This window comes from Musca domestica, unplaced genomic scaffold (genome assembly GCF_030504385.1).
Source record: "Musca domestica strain aabys unplaced genomic scaffold, Musca_domestica.polishedcontigs.V.1.1 8, whole genome shotgun sequence".
Taxonomy (NCBI): domain Eukaryota; kingdom Metazoa; phylum Arthropoda; class Insecta; order Diptera; family Muscidae; genus Musca; species Musca domestica.
Window position 1 is genome coordinate 18,491,703 of NW_026712409.1, and position 27,594 is coordinate 18,519,296.

Here is a 27,594-nt window from a genome sequence, read left to right on the forward strand (position 1 = left end):
ACAGGTAGAGGCATCGACGCAACTGCTGGGACAATGAACCGTCAAACCGAATTTGAAATTAAAAATGTTAAACGAAAAATTGTTGATATTTGTAAAAATTGCATATCATAACAACCTCGTATTAGAAAACGTATAAAAATTTACTTATTTTTGACAAAACATTTTAACAATTTTGACATATTAATGTTCCCAAGCATTGCAATAATTTTTCATTTTAAATTTTTAACTTAAAAATTGGTTTGACAGTTCATTTCTTCTACCATCGTTTTGAAGTTTGTTTTTGTTGCAGCGAATTCAAATTTAATTGACAGATCGTCTGGTAATCAGCTGAGCTGGAAGGGGGACCTTATACTTGGATCATGGTACTGATATTTAATGCGTCAATATCGATTGAAAAAACTTCTAATCGATAACCCTTTTAAAACATGATATCGATACTATCAGCTTTAAACAGAGCGCCCCTTTTAAACCCTTCCAAGCCTACAGAGCCACAAACAAAATATTTTTTTAATTTAATAATTTAAATGATTCAGTTAGTTCAAAATGCAAAATAACTTCGAAAACGAATTACGTGGCGTCGAAGACGATGCTATTGCTGCCCAACATCAAATTGGAAAATACTTTAAACGATATGGCGAGTCCGGCCACCAGGATGCTTTTAAGCATCAGCTAATATTTGCCAGCCGAATTATTAATAGCATAGCCAAATGTGAAGTGAAATATCCAAAGATATATTGTGAAATAATAACACAGGTATTTGGTGACAATCTCAAGCCGGAATGTAGTGATAAATATTGGTCAGCATATGTAAATAATTTACGATATTTTCACTATCATTTAGTGACAAAGGTAAGTGAGGACATACAAAGAACAGTCCTTCCGAGAGAGTAATATTCGAATATTATACCAAATTTTCTTGTCTTCTAGAAACATTTCGAATATGCCTCCAAAATATATTACTATATCTGTGACCTACCGCCCAGTAAATTGCAAACCGAAGATGTTTGCCTTGCATTTGTTTCCATGTACTGCAATCAAATGTTCCTGCAAAATGTCCATCTACAGAATAATCGCAAACCCGATCTGACAGAATTAAATCACATTGTGGAAAATCTTCAAGTGCTGTTCGAACAAATGTTGGATAAAAATAAGGAGATCAATCTGCAATACAAGGATGTGCTACACAAATGCCTGCAGAGTATATTTCCATCCTCAGGATATACAAAAATGCAAAAACTATTTAGTCATCTAACTGCAGGGAAGGTGGCACGAATGTTTGCATCTTTATTTAAGCTACACACCCAACAACGTATGTCGCCGCCACCCCCAAAGGAGGAGATACAACAGATGGCTCATTTCATCATCGAAACATTGAATAATTTCATTGTATACGATATAATGGATAATTTCCAAACACAATTATGTGTCCAACTATTGAAATATTGCCACGCAGATAGTAATCTACAATCCGATAAAGCCATAGCAGAATTGTTTGGTCAACTCTATCAATATTTAAAAATAATATGTATGCAAAAGCCCATAGATGGATTTCAGAGTGCAATAACAAAATGTTGTGAGGGCTTCAGGCAACTTTTTGAGTTACATTCCAAAAATGCCGTGAATTATTTGTGGTTCAAAGATATGCTGGTGCTGATTAGTACCATCCATATACAAATACAGAATACAACAGTTTTCTGTTGTTTTTGGAAACAAATGAAACATCTATCATCCTATCGGGCATTGTTAATGCTTCTGTTGGAAGCCATGAAGTTGGCACCTTGTATATCGAGTGATAGTAAATTGAATACAATCCGATGTTGTACGAGTTTCCGTAAGCACATAATTTTAACATTTGCCAATGCTGCCCTGTCCATATTTGTTTTATATTGCCAAAATGTGAAAGATGAACCAAAGGAGGAATGTACCAATGGGTTGGAGGTGTCAGATGGACAAGAAAACTCAAAGCAACAGGTATGCTAACGGTGGACATGTATTTTAAGTTTAATCATTATGAATGCATTCTTTAAAATGTAGCATATCAAAATTAAAATATATATCTCATATATTGGTATATATTCAGTGATATGTCTAGAGAGGGTATATAGAATTTGATACAGCCAAAACGTGTCTCATCGAAATAACGGTTTTAGACCCTAGGTCTCCTTGGACAAGATCTGTTTCAGGACATTTAGAGTCGATCTAGCAATGTCTGTCTGGCTGGTGCGCATGATAACTCTTGAAGGAAGTACTTCATTTGATCCAAACATGGTACATCGTAATATTATTGTCAAATTTAGATCGAGTTCGGAGATGGGCAATACCAGACCACTCCTTCTGGTACCTCCCCCACAAAATGTCGACATTTTCAAAGAAAATAATTTACTGCATAGAAAGAGAAAGGATAATCCGATTTTGCCCTAACTTTGCAAATCCTAATATTTGCATCAGTGCTAGGTCGGATGCGAAAATGGACAATATAGGTTTACTCCATTAAGTACCTCCCCTACAAAGAGTCACAATTTTGAATATTCATGAAGGTTTTAAAACACGAAAATAACATCCGATTCCATTCAGACTTGGCACATCTCAATATTTCCATTAACACAAAATATCTTAAAAAAGATGGTAGGGATCGGACCATTCCTTCTGGTACCTTGCAACAAGGTGTCAAAGTTTCGAATAACCAAAACGATCATAAAATCCGAAATACTTATCCGATTCTCTTCAAATTACGCACATCACAATATTTTTATTAACCCAATGTTTGGTGTGAAGATGGAATATATCGGTCCAATCCATTATGTACCTCCCCCACAACTAGTCAAAATTTTGAATATTCATGAAGCTCATAAAACACGAAATTAACATCCGATTCCATTCAGACTTGGCACATCTCAATATTTCCATTAACACAAGATCTGTTATAAAGATGGTAGAGATCGGACCATTCCTTCTGGTACCTCCCCACAAGGTGTCAAAGTTTTGAATAACCAAAACGATTATAAAAACTGAAATAATTAACCGGTTCTCTTCAAATTACACAATATTTTTATTAACCCAAGGTCTGGTGTGAAGATAGATACAAAATATTGAAGCACTTTTATTATTTTTTTAGATACAACAACTTATTACCCCTATTATACAATCATTTTCTAACGTCTTTTTTCCTTCTTTCTTCCAGGACGTATATGTGGAAGAGCTGCAAAAACCTTTACTACTCATTGTTAGCCATGCCTTTAAAATTATCGACAAAATGGAATGCATTGACAGTAAATCCCAAGACATAGCATTTTTGTTGACCCGTTTCAAACAGGCAGCTGTTAGTGCCAGCAGTGCAAGACAGGCTAAGACTTGCGTGAAATTAGCTGAACTATATCTGAAAATTAATAATAAATTTGCCGAAACTGAATGGCCTTTGCTCTTGAGACGTATTTATAAATCTTCGGTGCAATGTTTTTCCGGAGATCCCCAACAAATACGTGAAATGCAAATATGTTATATAGCCTCCCTGTTGCATTTAAATACAGAAATTGATTTCACCCAAATACGTGGACAAATCAGCATGTACTATAGTGATTCATTCAAAGATGAACAACAGCAGAAAAATATACAAAATGTATCGATACCTCCACACGAAAATTGTTTACTATACAGCCTAATGCGTAGCACAAATCCTTTGCGTCCACACTTGAGAGCATGCCGTAAGAAACTTCTACATTGGCTGGAAGTTCAACACACTGTCAAATACTATAGAACGAATATCAATTTAATGCAATCGCTGATATCATCTAGTCAGTCATATTATGATTTTGTCATAACCACACGCTGCACAAAGCTTCTAACATCTCAGGTGCCGAAATTTCTATCAATACATAAACATTTGCGCACCAAATCCACAATGAGTCGTTTGGAACAATTAACATATGGTCATACCTGTACAAAACTCCTGCAGGAATATCACAATCAACGATCACAGGCAATGCCTCTGGAAACTAAAGATTTTGGAGAAACGCAGTTGGAGCAATTGCTGCTGAACAAGGAAATGGAAAAGATGACCATTTGTAATGAGTTGCAGTATGTAAAATTGGCCTATGATGGTTATTCAGCTTTTCAGGAATTCTATGATAGGGTAAGTCAAAACAACAACAATCATATTTGGAAATATTTCAAATCAATAACATTTGTTTTTTTTATTTTCAGTTCGATACCGAAAAAATATCAAGTGAGGAGGCCCTAATTGATTGGGAGGCCATCGTTGATGATTTAACAACCCTTGCCCAGTATCTGCAGTTTGGAAATTATATGGAATATGCCTCAAATGTGTGGTTGCTTCACTACAAAATCTGCCAACTATTGTGGAATAGTTGCTCGTCATTGATTAGTCTGACTTTCTTTTGTGAATTTTCTGTTTTCCATGAGAAAACCGAAAATGGTATCCTTCAATTGGAAAAGGAAGTACAATGGCATTTACCCAATATAACACAGGCCTTGGAACAGTTATCTAGCCTAACACGGCGCAAACAAAACGTGGTATTTTTGGCCACCCTGCAAATCGCCTACTACTATGCCAATAATGGCAAATATAGTTTTGCCCAAATGTTGCTGCAATTTGTTGAGGAAAAACATGGAGAACTTGGTGAACGTCAGGGTTGTTATGACATTGTGCGGGCTACCTTAGATGTAATACGTTATCGTCTCTTGTGGAAACATTATTGTCGGCCGGAAATGCCAAAGAAGGCTGCCAGTCTTCTATTGAATCAATGTCTAATGGATGAAATGGAACGCATGCTAGATCGTCTGAGAGATTTTTCCTTTGTTTCGGGCGATGCCTTGTACTACAATATGTTGATAACAAATTTGGCACAGGATATGGCTGAATGCTCTGCTAATCGTATGTATGAGAATTTTCTTAACTCCCTGTTCGTGGTGGCCTGTAGATGTGCCGTACAATATGGCTATGCTTTGCGTATGGCCCAGGTTATGTGCTCTTGGATGTGGATAAATTTACAAATGGAATATGTTGATCAGGCCCAGGTATTTCTTTTAAAATCTAAAAGCGTTTTATCGAAGTAAATTTTGGCATTTAATTTCTTTTTTTTTAGGTAAAAATGAAAATAATCGAATATGTTATGGGCATCAAGAGTTTAAAAGAATTAATTGGTAATTCAGTTGAGGCCAAGAAGGATGAGGAAAAATGCAGCAGCGCTGGGTCACCAGAAAACTACAATGACATTCTCTCATCTTTAAATCACCACAATGACATAGAAGCAGCACGTCGCCTGGCCCATGTGCAATTGTCGCCCATAAAAACGGTGAGTATAAATTTATATTGTTTATCTATCCCCCAAGGAAATCATTGTTTTCTTTTAATTCAAAGGGCAAATTATATTTACGACCTGACTCCCAGATAACAACTTTAAAAAGTTATTTTAAATTTAAAATCGACACAAAAACTCTGCCACAAAATGAGTTCATGGATTGGACATATTTTGTGATAGGCTGTTTAAATGCCCGTCTCTATTTTCTGGTTGAAGACTATGTGCAACTGCAACCATTCTATGAGAAGGGACGTGAATGGCTGGAGATGAGACAAAACCGTTTCAATAAAAACTTCTTTAAACACATCCAACTTATGGCCATGCAGCATTATGTGAATTTTCTCCGGGCCAATAATCAACACGATAAGGCCATAGAGTGTCTCCAACATGGTCTGGAAGTTTGTGAGACAATAAAATGGAGCGTAGATGCAGTGTATCGGGTAAATTTTAAACAACAATTATTGGCTGCACATCATGAAATGCCTAAGAATGCATTGGAAAATATGAAGAATATGAACAAATTAAAGAAAATTAATATATCACCAGATAAAGTGGTCAGATGTAGCAATAAAAAGGCTCCAGGGGTTGTGAATTCTTCAAATAGAAAACAAGTAACTGGCAATACAGGTGCTGCTATCTCCACCCGCAAGCCATCTAATTCTCAAACAAATAGTAGCAGCAGCTCCAGTCCTGAGTTAAAAATCAAAGCAAAAACTAAACCGAAATTCAATATTTGTGAAGATGCCATTGAAATTCTAGATTCAGATGATGATAATATGCACAATAACATGAAAGACAAAAAGAAAATCACAAAGGTAACAAAAACATATGCGAGGAAAATACCTTCCTCCTCTGCGGCAAAAGTGACAAAATCCAAAACAAGTCCAATGTTAGATAGCATAGAATTGATAGACCCTCCAGCCATATTATCAACAGCAATGACATCAAGCACAGATGCCTCATCACTCTCATCAACATCATCGTCTATGGAAAATCTACAAGCCAAAGAGAATCAGCAACCCCATAATAATTTAGATATAATAACAAAATTAGAGAATTTAGACTTAAATGATAAAACAAAAGAAAAAAGAGGTCGACCACGGTTACGCAGATCGCCTACGGCCAAGAAAACTTCAATTGTAATACTGGAGGATTCACCACTAAGTCTTAAGCCAATTACAAAAGCTGTTGTAACCAAATCGCGTAGTCGTACCCGCAATCAAAAAAACCTATTGGATGCGGCAATCAAGTCGACAACAAATGAAACAAATTTAAATGTGAGAAGTACCCGGAGGCGACATGGTGATGTAATCTGATATAGATTCTTCACAATTACTTTAAATTAATTAATCCTTAACTAATAAAACAGATTACCATTAAATCTTTAACATAACATGTTAAGTTATATTATATTTTTGCCTTATTCGCTTTTTCTATGTTTTTATTTTTGTTTCTCTTTTGTACGTTGTATTTGTAATAATATTCTAATAATAGTTAATAAAGGTTTCTATTACTAACTTATTTATAAAGGCTATTCATTGTAGCTATCCCTCTATTCACAAGCTGTCAATAAATTCGATTGAGATCTAATGTGTTCTGTTCATGAGATTTTGAACCAAACCTATGTTGCAGCTGTTGCCGATTGCAACCAGAATAAAAAGTAGTAAAATATAAATTGCGTAGTTACTTAGACTGTTTTCATTTTGTGTGTTTCAGAACCTCCGGAGTAGAGCAATTAGAGCATTTTACGGGGCTAATCTCATTTATGACGTATGCAATGGAATTGACATTTTAAATCTACTAATATTGCTAAAGCTAGTACAATGTAAACGTGCTATGAGTCAGAGCGATTTAAAAAAAAATCCTCTGCATAGCCTGTGTAAATAAATAAATATAAATAAATAATTTGGTCTAAAAGTGAAGTAAATGATCAGAAGAACACGTTTTGATGTAAACTCAGCAGATAATAATGAATATATCCGCGTAGACCAATAGTGTTTTAACAAGGACTTCGATTATGTGTGCACTGCTACAGCCAACCCATGGTAGAAGAATACAGGTAAATGCATGAACGCTTGGGGCATTGTTATGTCAAAAAATGTAATGTTTTTTCAAAAAAGAGTAGATTTTTATATATTTTCTTATACGACGTCATTCGAAGGTTATTATAATTCGCGTTTTTCAACAATTTTTACAAATTTAAATAATTTTTCATTCAAGATTTTCTAATCCAAAATTCGTTTGACAGTTCATTGTCCTGCAGCTGTGTCGATGCGCCTATCTATATTCTTCTAACATGAGCCAACCCTAAAAATATTATGTTACACTCGACTGTCGAATGTGAAGACCATTAATGAAATACAATTACTGTTTTGTGTCTCCCAGCTATTTTACGAATCAAATTTTATGAACACTCAAAGGGAAATGGGTTCACTATCGATAACCAATCGATAGTGTTATTGATTTAGCTGTAATATTTTCCTCTAAAACTGACCCAAAGCGCTTTTCCTGTTTAGTGGAAATGTTATTCGCTATCGCTAACATGTTATTGGAGCGCATTTTTCTAAAGTGGGCATTTAATGGAGAAAAGTCTTTATTTTTTGATTTTTGTTTTATCAAGTAACTAAAAATATGTATGCTTAAGGAAATCTATAAGTAAAGGTAAACATAAGGAACCTAACCATCTATATCCAATTTGAGAGATACTCACTTGACAAGTAAACCGGTTCGATACTCGGTACACTACTTCAAACCACCCCTAAAACACGTCAAATTTCTATGAACTGTTAAATGTGAAGTCCCCTTACGAAACAAAATTACTGTTCAGTGACTCAAACATTCGTTTTCTCCAAACCTCTCATGTAGACTCAAATGTCTCCACAACTCTCCAAAATCCACTTCCAATAAAACTCAAATTCTATAAATTGAATCGTATTGAAGGAAAATCGTCAGTTTCCTCTAATAACAATCGCAAACCAATTGCCACTTGAGAAAAAAGACTCCCATCTAGCTTGCTAGCCAAAGTGAAGTGTGAAAAACAGCAACAACACCATCTCACAATAATCAACAACAAAACAGTTCGATCTAATAATCAAACAACAATTATTTCTTCTTTGTGTTCTAATAAATTTCAACCATTAAGAGTAAAAATGCCATCACAAATGAATAATAAACTGTAAGTAAAAATAATAGTGTTCTAGTGGAATAGAAAAAGAAAAATGAAGAAGAAGAAAGTTTTGCAGTGATGATGTTGATGAATAATTGTTATTAAAGTGCTATACGAAGAAGAGAAACGGTTGGAATAAATATCCTTAGGAAACCGTTTCTCAAAAGTGTGATGGCCGTTAGTTTTCATAAAAAAAAGTAATAGAAAATGGTTTGTAAATTATTTGTGGGTTAAGTAAAAGAAGATAAAAGGAGAATTATATATATAGTACACATAAGCGTGTGTGTGTATTTTCTATATAGTACATACATCTGCTACAGCAATATGTGTAGTGTGTGGTGTTGATGATGACGGCGTGACGACAAAGTTGTCGGTCTAGTTGTTTGTATTCGTTGCATTTACAAGAAAAAAGAAACAAAAAAAAAAAAACGAACAAAAGCAACAATAACTGTTTCGGTATAAATAAAATACACACATATACTTGTACGAAATTAACCTTCAAGTATTGTCGAACAACCAGACTAGTATTACAAGGGGGAAAGAAAGTATTTTGTTGTAAGTAAAGAATTAAAAATCAAATTCAACATACAAAAACACAAGTTTAATACAAATATTTCTAATATACATTTTATGTGATGACCTGACCCCCGCCCTAGCTTTTTGCGTTTTTGTTGAGAATTTTATTTTTATCTTTACTCCATTTGTGTTGTTTTTATTTTAAAAGAGCGATAAACATTACTTAATATATTAATTATGAATTCTTTTTAATGTATTTCTCCCCTTTTTTTGTAAAATATTAAGGTTTTTGTTCGTTTTTTTTCAATTTTTTTTTCTTCATTTCAGCCATTTTATTAATGTTTTATTTTTCATTGTTGAGTGAATGAGACGGACAAATAGTCTCCAATACAAGTCTCCACTGTACTCCGTTGGAAAGTTATTCTCTTCTAGTTGGAATAATGTGCTCTCTTGGTCCCTTACTCTCTCCCCCATTTGGATTTTTGTTGTTTATTGTTTTGTTTCCGCTCGCTCTCGACTCGTTCGTTTTCTGTTTTCCATTTCGTAATTAATTTTCTCCATAATTCCAGAAAGCGATTTGTGTTTGCCTTGCCGATTATAAAAAGGAGAAAATGTTTTTTTTATGATTTGTTTATTTTTTTAATTTATTTAGGCCCAAGAGTAAACTATTCCATATTCAATATTTTTGAAATTAACCTTAAAATATTGGCATGAGTAGCTTAATATTTGTACCCTACAGCATGCAACGTTGGTCATAAATATAAGTCACTATTTTTGAAAAACGCCGCAAAAAATAATTTTAGATCACATATTTTTTGAACACAAAACCTGCAGAATTGTGGAAATTTTATCTTCAGTTTTTTGAGCTAAGGGCAGTACTGTTAAAATTTTAATAAAGCTACTAATCTGCTGCAATTGCTTCAATAGACCACCTTTTCATAAGGAACAGCTGACTTTTTGCATTAGGGATACTTAGACCGATTGTGATCGATAACAAATATCTCGGTGCTTATTTTGATGGCAACGCACATCGAAAGGGAATGATCTTGAGGGTCAGAAATACTTTTATTTTTTATCCTATGTTATTAAATGGATTGAATAAATGCAAATAAACCAATTTAGATTTATGTACAACTGATTTTGCTTAGAAGGTATTTTTAGATCTCTTGGATGATAGGCGTTCCAAGTCATTAAAATTGATTTGACAAAGGTATGTTTAACAAGGTGGGCGCATCGGCTAGTAAAACAAAAATGTAAAAAATGTTATTAGGTCTGTCTGCATAATTTTCTTGCAGGAATTTATGGCAACTTCTTTCATAGAGTGGGAGGAAGTATTAAAAAAGGCAAATGACAGATTTTTTCAAATCGAGTCGTGTTAATGTAAAATAATTGTTAGAAGAGAAACTAATTACTAAAAGTTATTGTTTTTACCTGCTATAACCGATGAAAATTCACTTTAAAATACCAAGAGCTTTAGCTGCAGGACTTTGAAGATTAGGGATGGAGACTTCATATAGTGTCCAATAAAATCCTACTCTTTAATTTTTAAGTTATCAACAATATCTTACGCTTTGTGCCAGAACCTTCAAGAATGTACTATTTTTGAAATTTTGTTCGATATTATAAAGGGAAAATCCCGTTATCGTAATAAAAACTTTTACATTCTTGCAGTTTTGGAATAGATCAAATATATTGCCTTATCTGGTTAAGATATCAAAAATGGTTTATTGGTTGAGCATTATAACTCGCTGTAATAATTTACATTTCAAAATATGGTCATAACAAACTTTACCAAATGACTCTGTCTGACATACTTTATAGTCAGCTTCTTGATAAATATCTAACTGCTTAGTCATGTCTATACAGATAACCTCAAATGTTTTACGTAAATAAATTTAAATCTCAGAAAATTCCAGATTCTCATTTTTGTGTTTATTTAAGCTGAAAACCGTAATTTACCATTATTTCATTACTTCAAACACAGCCCACTTTAGTACTTATCTTATTTACTTTTCTCTTATCATCATGATTTTCTTTCTGATTTCGTTGTGTAAATTTAAGCAGTATATTTTATGTACCTACCATCTTTTAAATTCTTATCTTGTTCTCTCAATGTTGAATAGGCCACAAGATTTAAAAAAGCTAAATACAATATAGTTTTATTTTCTTGTTTTGTTTTACTTCATGTTTTAAGTCATGTAGTCACCCATTATAATGTTTTATTGTATTGTACTACCTACTAGTCTGTTAGAATTTGTGTTGACAAACAAACAATGCCGTTAGCCAGGTTTAACTGAATACTGCCCCTACCATCTACCAGTCTCCTTTTCCTCCACTCCTCTTCTTTTCACAAATTATATAAATACATATCAAGTTGTCTGGTTGGTTCACTGGCTGGCTGGCTGATGGGGAACGTGACAAGTTGAGTTGTTGATGTTTTGTTTATACATTTGTTTTTCTTTTTTCTACTTCTGCAGTATATTATCGTCCGCCTGCTGCTTATCCTCTTCTCACCCACACTTTGTTTATTTGCCTGACTGGTGGTCGTAAAAATTATCTTTTGTTTGACTTTTTTCTGAAGATAACGACATTTTTGTTATCTTTTGCTTATAATGCAAATATCATAATGCAGTCGTCATTGTTTATGCTTATTTCTCTATAGAACATTATGTAAAAATATATATGAAAATATATTGAATTTTGGATAAATACTACACAAATTTTCGGTATCCTTTAAAAAAATTTATGGTCTGTTTGAGATCTGCAAGAATGTATAAGTTTTTACTACGATAAACGATTTTTCCTTTATGACTTCAAAAAAAAAAAAAAAAAAAGGAGCAAAACTAGCAGATTCTTGCAGTTAACGGAACAGAACATTAGATCATACAGTTTAGACAGTCTAAAAAAGTATATCTAAGTCCATTATTGAACTATCTTAGGGAAATCATTTTACAAACATTAGATTAGTATTTTAATGGCTTTTTTTAATTATTAACAATTATACGAAAAGTTCCAAACTCATTCTTATTCCATATACAATCTCCACATTTCCCCTCCAATAAAAAGCATTTTTACAATAATTAGTTTGTGTAATAAAAAAGAAATCTACGCAACATCACGTGACATGTACAAATCAATTTTAAAAGAGTTCTATTTTTATTCGAAATGTCTGGACTGAATGCTGAATAGTTGTTGTTGTATGGCTGCTAAAAAGAAAAAGAAAAACACCAAAAAATGTATAAAAAGGACTGATAAAAATCAATTAGCTTTAATTACAATCATTTAACAAAAGAACAATGAAGGGGAATGAATGGTGGATGGATATCTACTTGGAAAGCACAACAAATCAATTGAAATGGTTAGAGAAATTCGAAAATATTCTAGATGTTTATTAACAATAACAATCACTTGCAATACAAGTGTTGTTGTATGACAGCGTGTGCGATGTACTATAGAAATGTTAAGCGATAACAAATATATATATGCATGTAGTTACATTTAATTAACAGGCCCAAAAGATGGCAGGCAATTGTTGAACGTGAGCAAATTGTTGTTATATATCACACATGCAATATGGTGGATATAGGTACATTTTTTTATTTTGTTTGTTATCTGGACGGTTTCAATATTGCATGTCAATATTTTTATGATAGAGACTTTAAAAACACCATTAAAATTATAAGTGAATCGATTTACACTGGGAAGGTCTAATATTTCCTAATACAAATCAATAGCCTCATGAATATGAAAATCGAAGATTGGAAACGCATAAGTTGCCTGGCATGTGATCTTTTTCGGAGTAATACAACTTGTAGGAATGTGATCTTTTCGAATGATATCACTCCGTTATAAACGCCATAGCAGATTTTCCTGCCACAAGATTTTGATGGACCAAACCCAACCCACAGATGAGACGTAACTCTGCAGTTATTGTTTTATCCATGACACATAGCATAAAAAACGTATAACTCCTTCATTTTGCTATGGCCTTGAATTTATCTTATTATATATAAAAATCCTGTAGGTTTATATAAAAAAAATATTTCGGCCGTTACATTTTGTTTTTTGCGTTATTGCTTCTGACATCATTGTATTTGCAAACTTTTGTTTATAACATGCCCATGTATATTTGTATTAGTCCAATGTATAGAATCATCTTTCTATATTGTCCCGATTTCTTTTTTAATAATATTTAATAAATTAATAGCAGGTAGTTATAAACAGCTAAGAAATGTGTATCAGGAATCTCTAGATCGATTGTGGTCGATTACAGAATGATGGTGTTTTTTATGTTAAATCGATTTTTATGTTGTATGTATGAATGAAATAACGGTTTTTATGCCATCTTCTGACACAATGTTTTTGTTAACGGTTCTTCAGAAGTGTTCCTAGAAATAAATGCTAAGTTAGAAAACAAATTATATATTTGGTATATTAGGGATCTCTAGATCGACTTTTTCCTACATACTATCTTGTATGCTATTTGTGGGCGGGATTTTAATCAGAAATTTTTTATTATTTATTTATTATTTTGGAGTACAACCTGGCATTTTGTAAATTAAAATAATTATTAATTGCTCATTTTAATAACCTGTAAATAGGTCTGTTCTGCAAGAAGTGCAAGAATGTAAAAGTTTTTACTACGATAACCGATTTTCCCTTTATGATATCGGAGAATATTGTAAAACTAGTAGGTTCTTGCAGGTTCTGGAACAGACCAATTATCAAACATTTTTACTACGATAACCGATTTTTCCTTTATTCTATCAAAAAGGTAGTACAAATTAGTGCAGGTTCTGGAAAAGGCATATTATTGCTATTAATTTTATTATTATTAACATTAAATTCTCAAATTCGTGCTATATGTAAAAGAAAAGCTCACGTGATAACGTGAAGTAGTAGGTATTTCTTTATAACAATATCAATTGATTTTTTTTTTTCGTAAAACGCAAATAATTGCCCACAATCTTGGCATGTGTATAAAATTATTTATCATATTATAAAGATTAGATGAAATAAGATTGCTATATTATGACTACAAGTGTGGGTAATTGTTTAGGTATTAGTACAATGCAATGATGCTAATCAGAAATAAATAATATTATTAATCACACATTTTTATCACTTTTTAGTGTATCTTTTTATGAGATTACTTTTTCCATGATGTTAGGGGAACAACAAACATTCGTGATAAGATAAGTGTTCGAGTTTACGTAAATAACTCAAGGAATTACGTATATTTTTTCTTCTTCTTTACTTTGTTTACTTTTTTTAGAATAATTCTAACAATGGTATTAGATTCAAGATATTTTAGACTCATATAGTGAAATCTTAATTGTGTGATATCTATAAATGTAATTGTATAGATGGAAATAATGAGATTAAGGTACATCTTGTAATGGAAAATTCCAGTGTATTCATTTATCTTGTAAAATGTTTGTCTTGATAAATGTAAAGAAAACGTAAATCTTTAAATGTGTCATATGATTCAAAGTACTACAAATGCATATACATGTGCACATTATATTATGGTGTATATGTAGATAATCCGCTTCATTATCTGGGTTTGTTTATAAATACAAATGCTTTAACTGATTAAAAAGAATTTTGTATTTGACACTTTCTGTGTTTTGATATACATTTGTATAAAATTGTTATGATAATAAGGGGTTCTTATTCAAATTAATTTTTTTTAATTATCAACAACATTCCAGCATTCATTACCATTTGTTATAAAACTCTTAAATACGTCATTCAAAATTTGCAAACCTATATGATTTTTCATTTATTTACTTTTCTTTGGAAAAAAGTTAATGACTCATTACTTTTGTTTAGAATTTCGATAGTTTGCGTATTGCTTTTTTGCCAACACGTGAATACCTATGTGGAATTATTATACATATATAATTAATGAATATATGTGTTCAGTTTATGGTAAATTATGTGTATATACCCAGTTTGTCTCGTCTGCCTTTCGTGAATGTTTTGTTTTTATTATTTTTTTTCAAAGGAAATTTGTTGTTGCTAAAAATATAAATAACTCATATAGATTGGTTATCAAACAAATTCTATGAACCCGACATGTGCTCTGTTCAATTGAAAGGGAAAATATACATTTTGGTGAAGAGTTTAAAATACTGTTGGGACATTTAAAAAAAAATTAAATTTTTAGTAGATCCTAAAAAATGATTGTAGATAAAATCCATCAAATCTGTTTCCCTTAAAGCAAAAACTTAAGTCGGCCAAAATTGGAAATTTTTTTTCTGTCTGAAAAAAAAAATTATAATGTGCTCAGCACATTGTAGAACTTTTGGTGTTAAAAAAGGCTCGTAATAATGAAATTACGCTTAGCAACAATTTTAATTTGTAATCTGATTTGTTTAATTTTCTCATTGCTAACTACCAGGCAAGCTATAATTGTTTGTGGGGTATTATTATGTATTTGTAAATACAACAATCGAACAACACAATTTATCGTGAATACAGGGTGGGATAAAAAAAACTGCAACAAAGTCTAACGCCATAATTTGTAAATTTTTTTAAATGTTATTGAATGAAAACAATGAAATTTTAGAATAAGTTTAGATTTGTTCGAATTGGTCACCTTTGGCATGAATTATGGCCTTTAAACGGCCAATGAAACCACGTCACGCGTTGCCCGAATGTTGCTCTGCGGTATTTTGGCCTATTCCTGGCGAAGCGCATGCTTGAGGTGATCGACACTTTGGTATTTTTAAGTGCCAACCTAGCTTTCCAAAATACTCCAGACACAATAGTCCAACGGATTGGTATTTGGATATTTTTGTGGCCATTGTACGCTGGAAATGAAGCGAGGAATCTCATTTTGTAACCATTCTTGGTTGGCGCGTCCTGAGTGCGATGGTGCTTAGTCCTGTTGGAATGTCCAAGGTCTGAGGCCAAAATGTTTGCGTGCCCAAGGCTTTAATACACGCTCCAGAATATTTTCGCAATAATATTCGTCATTTATTCTGATGCCACGGTCGATTAATATTTGCCGAGAGCGACCATCGGCTGTTATGACGGCCCACACCATCACCATGGCCGGCGCTTGAGTTCTGGTGGCCGACCAACCGAAGGTGCACATTTTCAGCTGACCTCTTTGGCAAGTAAATACGATCATTTTGTTTGTTTACAAACTGCTGGACAACGAATGTTTTCTCATCGGAGAAAACCAAATTCGGCAGTTCACCACTTTCGGCCAAGCGAAGCAACTCTTAAGCTCTTTTGAGTCTATTTTCTTTCTGTAAGTTCTTGCACCTTTTGGAATTTCAATGGCTTTAGCTCGAGCTCATTTTTCAATATTTGCCGAATGGAATATTGCGATATGTTTTGCTCATCAAGAGCCATTTTTCGGACACTGCGACGCGGGTTTCGATCAAGTCGCTTCTTTACTTTTCGAACCATTTCTGCTGATGTTTGTAAGCAATATTATGACCCGTCACTGGATTAATTTTAATAGCTGTCGGACGAGTGGCTTAGAAATGACAGCAGTCTGAAGTTGGTTGCAGTTTTTTCATCTCACCCTGTATGTATTAAAAATTATTCTGCCATTATTTGCCCTGATTTCTTTATGTATCAAAAAGGTTTTATGTTTCAGAAGCCAGATTACCTTGTAAAATCTTTTAAAAAATATATAATTTATTGTAATTTTTATAAAAAATAACATTTTTTGGTATTTCATATTAAAATGTAGTGACAAAGACGTTCGATTTTTCAGCTTCACTTATATACCTCTTGCACTTATATACCGAATATAAACAAGTCAATTGTTCCCACTTTCAAAGCCCAATCATTTAATCTAATCGATAAATAAATGCTAGGAAAACACGTAAAACCTGATGTTTAACAGCAGCAGTCAGATGATGCGTATGTATGACTGTATGTGTTCTTTAGAAAAAAATAAACAAACAAACAAAGCTATTGTTATGAACGACCTATTTTGTTTGCTTGTCTGCCTGCCTCTCTGCTTTGTTTATTGTTTGTTGCCAATTACCTCTTTTTTTTCAAATACTAGATACTAGTCGGGTATTAAACAATGTCTTGATGGCAAAATGTGTATAATCAATACATGGAATACACGAGTTTTGGCTTAGATGTACACAAATATGTAATGTAGTCATTTTTTTTTTGAAAAGTATTTAATATTCAGTTGCATTTTTCATTTAATTTATTTAACAACACTAAGGCAACCATGGCCAATAAATAGCATTTAACTATAAAGGAAATATGATATAATGCCCATGAAAACTCCAATGAATTTTGTGGTTAATCGTTTTTAAAATATAAAATACCATCGTTCTCCACTAATAAACAAGAAAAAATTGTCTGTTCCAAAACGGCAAGAATGGTAATGTTTTACAACGATAACCGATTTCACTGTTTGATATCGATAAAAATTGCAAAAATTGTAGATTCTTGCAAGTTCTGAAATAGAGCTGTTCTATAAACAGAAAATTTTCTAAACATTTTTTAATATATGCCACTGGAGGATTTTCCTTCTATAGGACCTTTATAGATTGAAGTCATATTTACCATTTAGGATTTTGAAAAATTATTTTTCGTCGGCTAAAGGATGAGATTTTTTCAAATTATGAATCTAGGAGTGAAGCCAAAATCTTATGGGAATTCAGGATGCAAAACAAAACATTGACATCAATGAGTCTGCATGGCCATTGACTAATGAATAGACGATGAATGTTGTTTTTGTTATACCCTTAGCCAATATGACTATCATTTGAAACGGCCAAAAAGTGCCTCATCGAAATAACGGTTTTAGACCCCAGGTCTCTTTCGACCAAATCCGTTCTCGAAGATGTATCCGATTTGATCCAAACTTGGTACATCGTAATATTATTGTCAAACTTAGATCGAGTTCGGAGATTGGCAATATCGGCCCACCCCTTCTCATACCTCCCCCACAAAATGTCAACATTTTCAAAGAAAATAATTTTCTCCACAGAAAGAGAAAGTAAAATCCGATTTGGCTCCAACTTTGCAAATCATAATATTTGCATCAGTGCTAGATCAGATGCGAAAATGGAAAATAACTGTCAACTCCATCAAGTACTTCCTCCACAAACGGTCAAAATCTAGAATAATTATACCTCTTATAAAATGTGATGTAAGTGTCCGATTGTCTTCAAATTACGCGAATTACAATATTTTTATTAATCCAAGGTCTGGTGTGAAGGTGGAATATATAGGTCTACTCCTACTGGTACCTCCCCCACAAAGGGTCAACATTTTGAATATTCATGAAGCTTATAAAACTCGAAAACTCGAACAGTTGATTCCATTCAGACTTGGCACATATCAATATTTCCATCAACACAAGATCTGTTATAAAGATGACAGAGATCGGACCATTCCTTCTGGCACCTCCCCCACAAAGGGTTACAATTTTAAATAAGCAAAACGATAAACAAAATCCGAAATAAGCAGCCGGTTCTCTTCAAATTACCCACATAACAAAACTCATAAAACACGAAATTAACACCCGATTCAGACTTGGTACATCTCAATATTTCCACCAACACAAGATTTGTTATAAAGATGGTGGAGATCACACCATTTCTTCATGGGGTTCAAGATTTAAAAAAAAAAATGCTCAAAAAAAAAAAACCAAATAAGCATCCAAATCCATCCATAAAACATGAAATTTACATCTGATTCCATTCAGACTTGGCAAATTTCAATATTTCCATCTCTCCTCAAATTTCCCACATTTTTGCTAACATAAGGTCTGTTGTGAAGATGATATATGTACATCTGCCAACCATTTCTGGTTCCTCACCCACAAAGGGTCACAATTTCCAATACTTACATCTGTGATACATGCCGAAGCAATTCGGCGATTCTTTACAACTTGCTATATCTAAATATTTCGCTTAACCCGAAATTTGATATGAATATGTCATTTATTGGAATTTATGATTTCGCATAATATTGGATATAAATGTTTGGATTTCCTTCGAATTTTGCAAATACCAATATTTTTTATCTGTATTAGATGAAGTATAAAAACGAAATACTTCTGTCCGCTATATCTGTTAACTCAAGCATATTTCCACATCTACCAATAATTTAGAGATATCTCATATAAAGTGCAGAAAGTAGTCGATATAGTCCAAATCTGTCACGTTGTAATATTGGTCAATATTGGCAAACTGCTTCGGAACCTATACCATAAAGGGTCAACAGTTTAAATAGTCAAATATCAAGGCTGGGCTATTTTACTTGTTTTCTTTTTTTTTATCCAGATGACTATCGGCAACTGTGACTTCAATATTTTCCCTCATACCCCCGACGACATAGACATGATTTACTGATCTGTATTTTTCGATAAACGATGAGACTATAATCCATGTCTCATAGGTTATTAATCCCGCCAATCAATGAAACTCTAACACACCACTTATTAGCTTTTATGTCAATTCTTCGTAATGTAAGCGACCAGAGTAAAGGTAGGATCCATAAATTGGATATGGTATTTATATTATTTCACATTCTACATGAAAATCATGCGTTTCAAATATGTGAATGACTGCAACCGAATCCCACTACCGAACGGCCATTCTTGTCAATGCTAATTTGTTGCAGAAAATCGCCATTCCTCTACGTTTCATAAAAACGTCATATTTTCTTGATCTGTGCCAACTGCGCCTTTGTCCTGATGGGGGTTTTTACAAAATCTGCTTATTACAATATAAAAAAATGAAAACTTTTGGTCTGCTGTCTTTATTGTCTTACTCAATAGGCTTTTGTTATACAAAAAAAGAAAAGAATTGTAAAGAAAAACACACATAAGAATGTGTGTGTGTGTGTGTGCATCAATTAAAATCTGACATTAATAGAATTGTCTTCAGATCCTCTTCTCCTCTTTCTCTTTTGCTATTACAAAATACAAGGGATATAAGCCTATTTGTTGCAAATGGGCAAGAGTGTGTCTACCTTAAAAAATGACGTATGACATTTGTTTATCGAACATTGTTCATTTTTGTTTCTTGTCTAGTCCTTACATAATATTGGTTTATTCCAATTCATTATTATTGTACGGCGTAGTTTCTTTTTTCCCCTCTTTGGTTTGTTTTGATTATCCGCCAGTTGTGAGAAATTTTAAACGAGCCTACAAACATTGGGGAATGCACTCTCCCCAACGCTTGCATAGGGAATGTTTTTGTTTGCTACCGGTAACCATTCATCTATTAGCTTACCTTCTCCCCCACCCCTGACAAATTTTATTGACGTTGTTTTTTTTTTTTGTTTTGTTTTGTTTGCCGCCATCATCATCATCTACATCGCCACCATCACCACCGTTGTTTCTTCCCTGTTTTTGTCGTTTAGCTTGTTTAGTTATTATAAAAAAAAATTCTTATAAAATCTTTGTTTTGAGACAATTTCAGTTTAGTCTTTAATCGGACGCAGAACTTTAAACGTCTTAACGCAAAATAAAAAAAAAAACAAATCATTAATAAATATAAACATAAATTTTGTTTGTTGTTGTTGTCGCCAGCAAATGTTTAAAAACTTTCACAGACATTTTAAATTTAATACGAAATTAAAATAAATGCAAATACTGTTGATTGGGGGCTAGATCCCGTTGGGTTTTCGAGCAAAGAAAACAAATCTAATACGGCAACATAACTGTGATACAAATAATTTTTAGTTAAAATTAAATTTAAAATTTAATAAAAATAAAGACATTAATAAAAAAATACTAATTATTTCAAAGAAATTAAAAATCAATTTACTTATATTAAGTTTTTAAATACAATGATGGCAGCTGCTATTGGTGTTACCATTACCGACTGTGATAATCACCAGGTGCATTTTGCTAATTCTAGGTATGGTTTTTGTTGGAGGATAACATACTTGTGAAATTTAAGAGAGTTGTAATTTTAAGAAGTCAAAAATCTATTTCATTTAAAATTGTTCAGATTCTTTGAGAAAATATTCTTGAATTCAAAAATGGTGGTCTAAAATAAAAAAACAAACTTGACTATGGTGAAAATTGAAGCTGAATGTTACACAAACAGAAACTTTGCCGCATTTTTAATGGTCGACAAAAATAAAAAGGATTTTACTGAAGAAATCTAACCTCTGTGTGGCAAAAGATCACATCTAGGAATGAACATGGCGAATATTTCATACGAATTTATAGACAGACTTTAAAATTTAATAAAAAAAGGTTTTCGGAAAAATATTTCAAAAGGATATTATATATTAAAGATATAACTTTCATCAATGTGCATGACTCTGCAGTAAAGAGTTTTAGGAAATTGGGAAACTATTTTTCATCTATCAAAATGGATGAGGCTTTTCAGATTGCCAATCCAGGAGTGACGCCAAAGTCATATAGGAGCATGACTCTGCATTACAGAAATTTAGGGTATTGGAAAACTATTTTTCATCGATCAAAAGAAGGGGCTTTTCAGATTTGCTAATCCAGGAGCGAAGTCAAATTCACATAAGAGCCTTATATGCAACTCAAAACACATAGCTATGGGCCTGCAAGCCAACGTGGTCTTGTCAAGGGAGTTTATAATTTGGGTCAAACCCAGTTGGTTAATTAAATTATCCACAAAATACACTCTTACGAAAAGCAGTGAAAAGTTATGCCTTCAAATCCTCTCGTCCAAATGTAACACCATAGCTGCAGAACACAACAGAATCGTCGATAACCGCTACTGTTCAAGAATTTTTTGGGGATTTTAGGATATTTTTTCGAATTTTATCCAAAGAACAAGATGGAAAGCACCAAATTAGAAAAAACTTATCATTCATTTGTATTGCAAACAATGGAAAAGAAAATGGTGCTGAAAATAAGGACGTTCGTACACTGGAAAATTTATATGGGAGGATTTCAAAAAATTTGAGATAAAATCGATTTTTAAAGCTACCAATTGCCCAGATGTTTCCTCTATCCTCATTGACTGAATTGATGGAATACCACTAATAAGCATCCACAAGGAAAACTTTCAGAAAATGTACTCTGCTCTGGGGATGTGTATAATTTGCAAAACAAGATTCTATTTCCTCCCATGTAAGGGTACCTCCCGATATTATAAAATCTCAAGCCACAATTTAATTTATTTGTTTGTTTTTTTTTTGTGGTAGATTTCCCAAAATAATCCTCACTGGTCCAATTTTATTCAGGGCCCCAATTAGTCTTTATTTCTAAATTTCCGGTATTTTAATCATCTCTATAATGGTACCGCCATGTTTTGGTGTTTTTGGAGAGTCTAGTCACATTTTCCAGTCGAAGTGGCTGAAATGTAATATTTTGGAATAAATAGTTCAATATAGCCCGCATTCATATTTGTTCCACTGATTTTTAATGTTAACCTTCTGCATATTCGGTGTACTTCCTTCCAGTTTACTATTTTAATCTTGTTTTTCGTTAAACGGTCTTGGCGTATCTATTCAGACCACGAGGTCCCATAAAATCATTTCAAAAAATTATCTTTATTTGCGTCATGAAAAGATTCCAAGAATATGATTTTTTTTATTATTGGGATATGGCGTAAGTCTCATACATTAATGATGAAATTCTAGATGGAGAAAAGGTAATCTCGTCATCGCCCTTATTACAATGATTAATGATTCAATAAAAAAGCAACCCTTTCCATATTTGTCTAGACTGATACAAATTGATTCAAGGTTGAGAAAACAGTTTAAAAACGTGTAATGTTTCTGGCCTATTTATAAATATCAAATTATAAAAATATGAAGAATTTATAAAACTATTTACAAGAAAACACAAAAACAAATTAATTACTATACGTGCCTGCATTCTTGTGAATAATATATAAATGACGATACACAGTAAAATGTGTGCCAAGTGCGCAATTTTTATTGTTTTTCTTTTTTTTTTGTTTTCATTTCAGTGATTTTGTGTATGTGTGTGTGTTAGATTTCATATGTATAGATATTATATACTCATACCTCACATGCGACAAGTATGTGCATGATAAAATGCTTATTTTTCTTTTCTTATTGCCAACTTTGTTGCTGAAAAAAAATAAGAAATTACTCACAACAACCAAACAAAATTAGGCAAATAAATTGGGATAGTACTACGTCATGGTAATTTATTTGAATTATTTAATTGTATTTTACCAACCAAATACGAAATCAATTATCTTTTGTTTACAATTGTTGATAATGATATGACTTCACAATTTGTTTTGCAAAAAATTGAAATTGAAGAAGCGAATATATAAATAAAGAGAGCTGTCCGTCGACAGTCCAGTTAAACCAATATAATACTGTCATGGAATTGCTCTCTTTGTATGATATTCGATAAGCCTCAATAAATGTTGGGTAAATTTTATCCCACTCGCCCTTTTTCTCTTAATGTTTTACTAACTCTAACACCCTTGTCTAATAAATGTCCCTTGTCTCAAATAAATCTGTCAATTGTTGTCCGTCAAAAAGTTACAAAATAAATAGTTTCAGAAACATCCACCTTTCCTTCATTAACAAATTTTTTCTCTCTCTCTCTCTCTCTTGATCTTTCACGAGTTACGCATATGAAGAGAGCTATCTGTCGACAGTCAAGTTTTTCTTTATTACTGTCATGGAATTGCTCTCTTTATATAGTATTCGTAGAACCGCAATCTAACACTAGACTATTTTTTTTGCTGTGTATGTGTTATGATTGGTTTTGGGATTTTGTTCTTGGATTAAACCATTTTTGGCAAAAAACTTAATTTTCAGGCATAATTTTGAACAAGATTTGTTTAATGGGAATTACTCTGTTCATTGGCCAAATTTGTTGGGTAAGATATATTTTTATCATTTTAAATAAATTTGTTTATATATTTGTGGCTAGGGACAATAGATAAAGGAAATTAATGTCCTAATTTAAAAAAAAATATATATATTTTTTTTTTTTTTGTACACAGGGTTAAGTTAAAAAATATATTTATCGATATACCAATCTTTTAGCTTAATGAATGCTAAAGTAGTCAAAATTACGACAGTGTTGAGGTCCCATTTAATTTTCCACTTCTTTCCAAAATATTCCATTAATGCAAATGCAATTCAAGGCATTGGCTTATAGCAGATATTTGAACATTTTTCTTCGAATTCTAGTTGAAAAACACTTCAGAAAATGTTACGAATATGGGTCCCTGTTCTGTTTTTTATATGAAGATCTCAACAATACGAATATGTGTCCCTGTTCTGTTTTTTATATGAAGATCTCAACAAATTAAGAGATACTTTAAATTGTTTGTCCAACTTTCGACGGCATCTTCCTCCAACTTGTCCAATTCAACTGTCTAACATTGTTGGGTAATTTCTATATTTATGGTTATCTTTCATTTAATTACAACTTATGGCTTTAGCTCTCGCCAATTAGCGACAACTCTTCTTATAATTTGGTATTTTTAGTTCTCCTTCCTGAATGTTAATGTTACCCTATACATTCGATTCGATATGGGCTAAGCTCAATATAATACTGATATTTTGGTACTTGTGAAGGGACCACTTTAAACATGATATTTCTTAGTGACTAGTATTCGCTCGCTGCTCACAAATTTCATGGCAAACTCAGTGCTATTTTCTACATGGTGTTGATACAAAATTCAATTGCACATATACATTTATGGCAGCGCGATTTTTAGTTATAATTTTCCCTCAGTTATCTGCTGAAACTTTTTCCCTAAATCTGTTTCAATTGTAATAGTTTGTTGAAACATATGTCAGCGGTTCTAGTAGCTTTCCCTATAAAATAAAAAATAATAATTTTTAATTTTGGATATTTTTTAAATATTTTCAAATTTATTGGAAACCATGGTGTGGTTTATTTAACTTACTAATCCTTGACTTAATATTTGACTTTTTCTATAGTAAGATTCTCCTGAATTGGATGTTGAAAAGAATTCATAGTTGGGATGATGTGAGTTAATTAGCACACAAATACACAAATCTAAATTCAAGTTTGCCTTACACAACTAAATATGGGGAACAATTAAAATTAATTATATTCAAAATAAAAAACCGGGCGTTTAAGAAGTAATACGTTTACAGGCCACCGCGACCACGTCCACCAGTGGGGCCACCTTGCCAAGCGCCTCGACCACCGCCAGGAGCACCCGGCGGACCACCTCTTCCGCCACCTGGAGGTCCTCCTCGTCCACGGCCACGAGCTGGAAATATCAAAACAAGCATTAAACTTAAAAAAAAAACAACAAAAAAAAACAATTCAACCTACCTTGTGCCCGAAGTATGGCGGCTTTCCCTCTTCCCGCCGTTCCGCCCAGACCTTTGCCCGTCTGTTTCTTAAACATTGGGGCATTCTTCAACATGTCCGGCAGTATGAGAAAACGTATTTTGGAGCCACGAATATACACATTTTCCAAGTGCGCTGTCCGCCCATCGCGGTATGTTACCGTAATTTGTGTCATTTGGCAATTCATGTTGTCTTCGGCCTCGATGAGCTTTCCTCTGTATACTTCGCCGGTTATTGTTTCACATGTTATAATGTGGCCTTCTGCTTCATGCAGAACTTTTATGGGCACTCCAATAGACATAATTTATAGTTCTTTCTATAAGTTTGTTAAATATTTATATATTTTACAAGTCTTTTTTGCACCACACAAATGTTTTGCTTTTAGGTTGCTGAAGAAGAAAACGATTACAATGTACGGTTTTTTGTGGGTATTTGACAGTTAGCACAGCGCCATGTTTTTCTATTGCTGAATTTGCTTGTGAAGTGTGCGTGAGTGTATGTGTGTAATTTCACATGTCAAGCATAATCAGAGTTGTATTTCTCTGCTGTGCTTGATTGTGAATGAGGTTATAAACGGTGGTTGGCAACACTTGAGTCTCATGGCTGTTATCTCTGATTAAGATGTTATTTTTTTTATTTTGATTTTATTTGTTTAACTTTATTTTAAGCGATTTTAAGGGCATATTTGTTGAATGAATTTTATATTGGAAAAACTATACAAAGTACTTATCCCACAAATACATTTTTCTTTTTTTTTGGAATTCAGTTTTATTAAAAATACAGAAACAATTGGCCACAACACTCTTAAAAAATATACAAAGAAATATTCACTGCAAAATACTTCTTTTTATATATATTTAATTATTTGCATACTCTACAGAAATATAATATGTATTATTCAATTATTATTTGCAGCGACCCATTAAGTAGTAGTAGTAGAAGAGAGTTTACGGAATCGGTTCTTGGCGCTAACTGCGCTGAGAATAAGTTGCGTACTATCTCTACCTCTTCTTGCGCTACCAACATGTCGACTGAGTCCTACTGTATCTCTCTCGGCGTAGGGCCTCTGTGGTGGTCCTGATGTCCCTACCCACCACAGAACAGATCACGATAGGGCGTCTCTCTTAACAGGTTGGTATTTGGCTTTATTATAGATATTCCATGTAATTACTTATAATTAATTATAATTTTTTCTAAAAAACACAGGTTACACTCGCAAATCTTCTGTTGATTCATCTGGTGGCAGCAGTGTTTTTGACAGAAGCAATAATGGCAGCAGCGGTGGCTCCAGAAGCGTTAGCACTTCATCGGCTTCATCGGAATGCTCGGACTCGGATGTACAATCCATCTACTCGGACGACGATTGCCAGGAGATAGTCAAGCAGATCTTAAATCAAGATCATCCAACTCGCATTTCTATCAAATTGCACGTCACCGAGACGAAATTTACGAAATGGGAATGCGTTCTAAATCCCGAAAATGACATCTTGTACGTGGCCATGCCAGACAAACTGGCCCCAGAGGCATCGCAACAGACCTTTTTGTCCCTCTTGGAATTTGCCGAAGATAAATTGGAAGTAGATGCAGTTGTCATGTGCGTACGTAAAGATCGTGCTGATCGTGCCCGTATCTTGGAAAGCTTTTTGCTAATGGGATTTGAACCGTTGTCCAGAAAAGCTCCCGAGGCGCCACCAGCCGCTATTAAAGATGTCGAGAATTTCTTCCTTATCTATCGCATCGAGGAGTAAACATAAATGCTAACCATGGCAAAACACACCCCAAGAAAAATATGCAAAAGAAAAAACTCTTTCTACAACCATCTACGCCAGTATAACAACAAGGCCAGTACAGGGGACATGCTACTGACCGCTAGTATTCAAAATATTGCATATTTTTCCATATTCCAAACAACAACATCCATCTGTGTTTTGCCAGATATTTTCCAGCTATTTTTACTTTTTGAATTGGGGAGAAATATCGTAATCAATGTTAAGAGCAAAGCTAATTTTGTCGTAAAAAAATATATCACCACACAATTGGTAAACTAAAAACTACAAAAAATGCAAAGAAAACTGCAACAAAAAAATTTTAAAATAAAAAAAAAATCCAAAAAAAATGTATTAGTTTAGTATTTCTTATATATTTGCAAACATTATAAACACAACACATATATACATTTTGCTTTCTAAATATTTTATTTGCTTATTCACAACAAATATTACAAACATATTACACAAAAATATTCCAAATTTATTTTTATTTTTTAAAAATTACTTTCATTATTATTTTAATTTCTTTATTTTTGTTTTATGTTCTAATGAGTTTTGTGTCTGCAT

General features: G+C 33.0%; 3 protein-coding genes across 4 annotated transcripts; 2 read left to right on the top strand and 1 right to left on the bottom strand.

The window, feature by feature from the left end:
* The first annotated feature begins 444 nt into the window (after positions 1-444).
* On the top strand, positions 445-6,908 carry LOC101888829 (protein three rows). The gene is made up of 6 exons (XM_011294295.3): positions 445-849; positions 928-1,971; positions 3,182-4,129; positions 4,201-5,034; positions 5,103-5,312; positions 5,378-6,908. Exons 1-6 carry the CDS (start codon positions 544-546, stop codon positions 6,632-6,634), a joined length of 4,599 nt encoding a protein of 1,532 aa, XP_011292597.1. The 5' UTR covers positions 445-543; the 3' UTR covers positions 6,635-6,908.
* A 13,794-nt stretch (positions 6,909-20,702) lies between these two features.
* LOC101898318 (ornithine decarboxylase antizyme) lies at positions 20,703-27,309 on the top strand. Its single transcript, XM_005183691.4, is given in 4 exon segments — positions 20,703-20,864; positions 26,174-26,336; positions 26,338-26,389; positions 26,465-27,309. Coding segments are annotated over 4 exon segments (828 nt in total). The 5' UTR covers positions 20,703-20,793; the 3' UTR covers positions 27,007-27,309.
* LOC101898144 (small nuclear ribonucleoprotein Sm D3) lies at positions 24,772-25,740 on the bottom strand. 2 transcript variants are annotated; one of them, XM_011294296.3, is made up of 3 exons: positions 25,241-25,740; positions 25,049-25,175; positions 24,772-24,980 (listed from the first exon to the last, which is right to left on the bottom strand). In XM_011294296.3, exons 1-2 carry the CDS (start codon positions 25,557-25,559, stop codon positions 25,051-25,053), a joined length of 444 nt encoding a protein of 147 aa, XP_011292598.1. In that variant the 5' UTR covers positions 25,560-25,740; the 3' UTR covers positions 24,772-24,980; positions 25,049-25,050. The 2 variants fall into 2 exon arrangements, with proteins under 2 accessions (XP_011292598.1, XP_005183747.1); XM_005183690.4 differs by having other exon boundaries at positions 24,772-25,175; positions 25,241-25,738.
* Positions 27,310-27,594: the final 285 nt, after the last annotated feature.

Bases quoted from the DNA above. Each gene is read 5' to 3' on its own strand.
- LOC101888829 (XM_011294295.3), top strand. From the start codon at position 544: ATGCAAAATAACTTCGAAAACGAATTACGTGGCGTCGAAGACGATGCT. The intron at 4,130-4,200 runs GTAAGTCAAAAC...TTTTATTTTCAG, and splicing joins TTCAGGAATTCTATGATAGG to TTCGATACCGAAAAAATATC. The intron at 5,313-5,377 runs GTGAGTATAAAT...TTTAATTCAAAG, and splicing joins AATTGTCGCCCATAAAAACG to GGCAAATTATATTTACGACC.
- LOC101898144 (XM_011294296.3), bottom strand. From the start codon at position 25,559: ATGTCTATTGGAGTGCCCATAAAAGTTCTGCATGAAGCAGAAGGCCAC. The intron at 25,176-25,240 runs GTAGGTTGAATT...TGATATTTCCAG, and splicing joins CGCCATACTTCGGGCACAAG to CTCGTGGCCGTGGACGAGGA.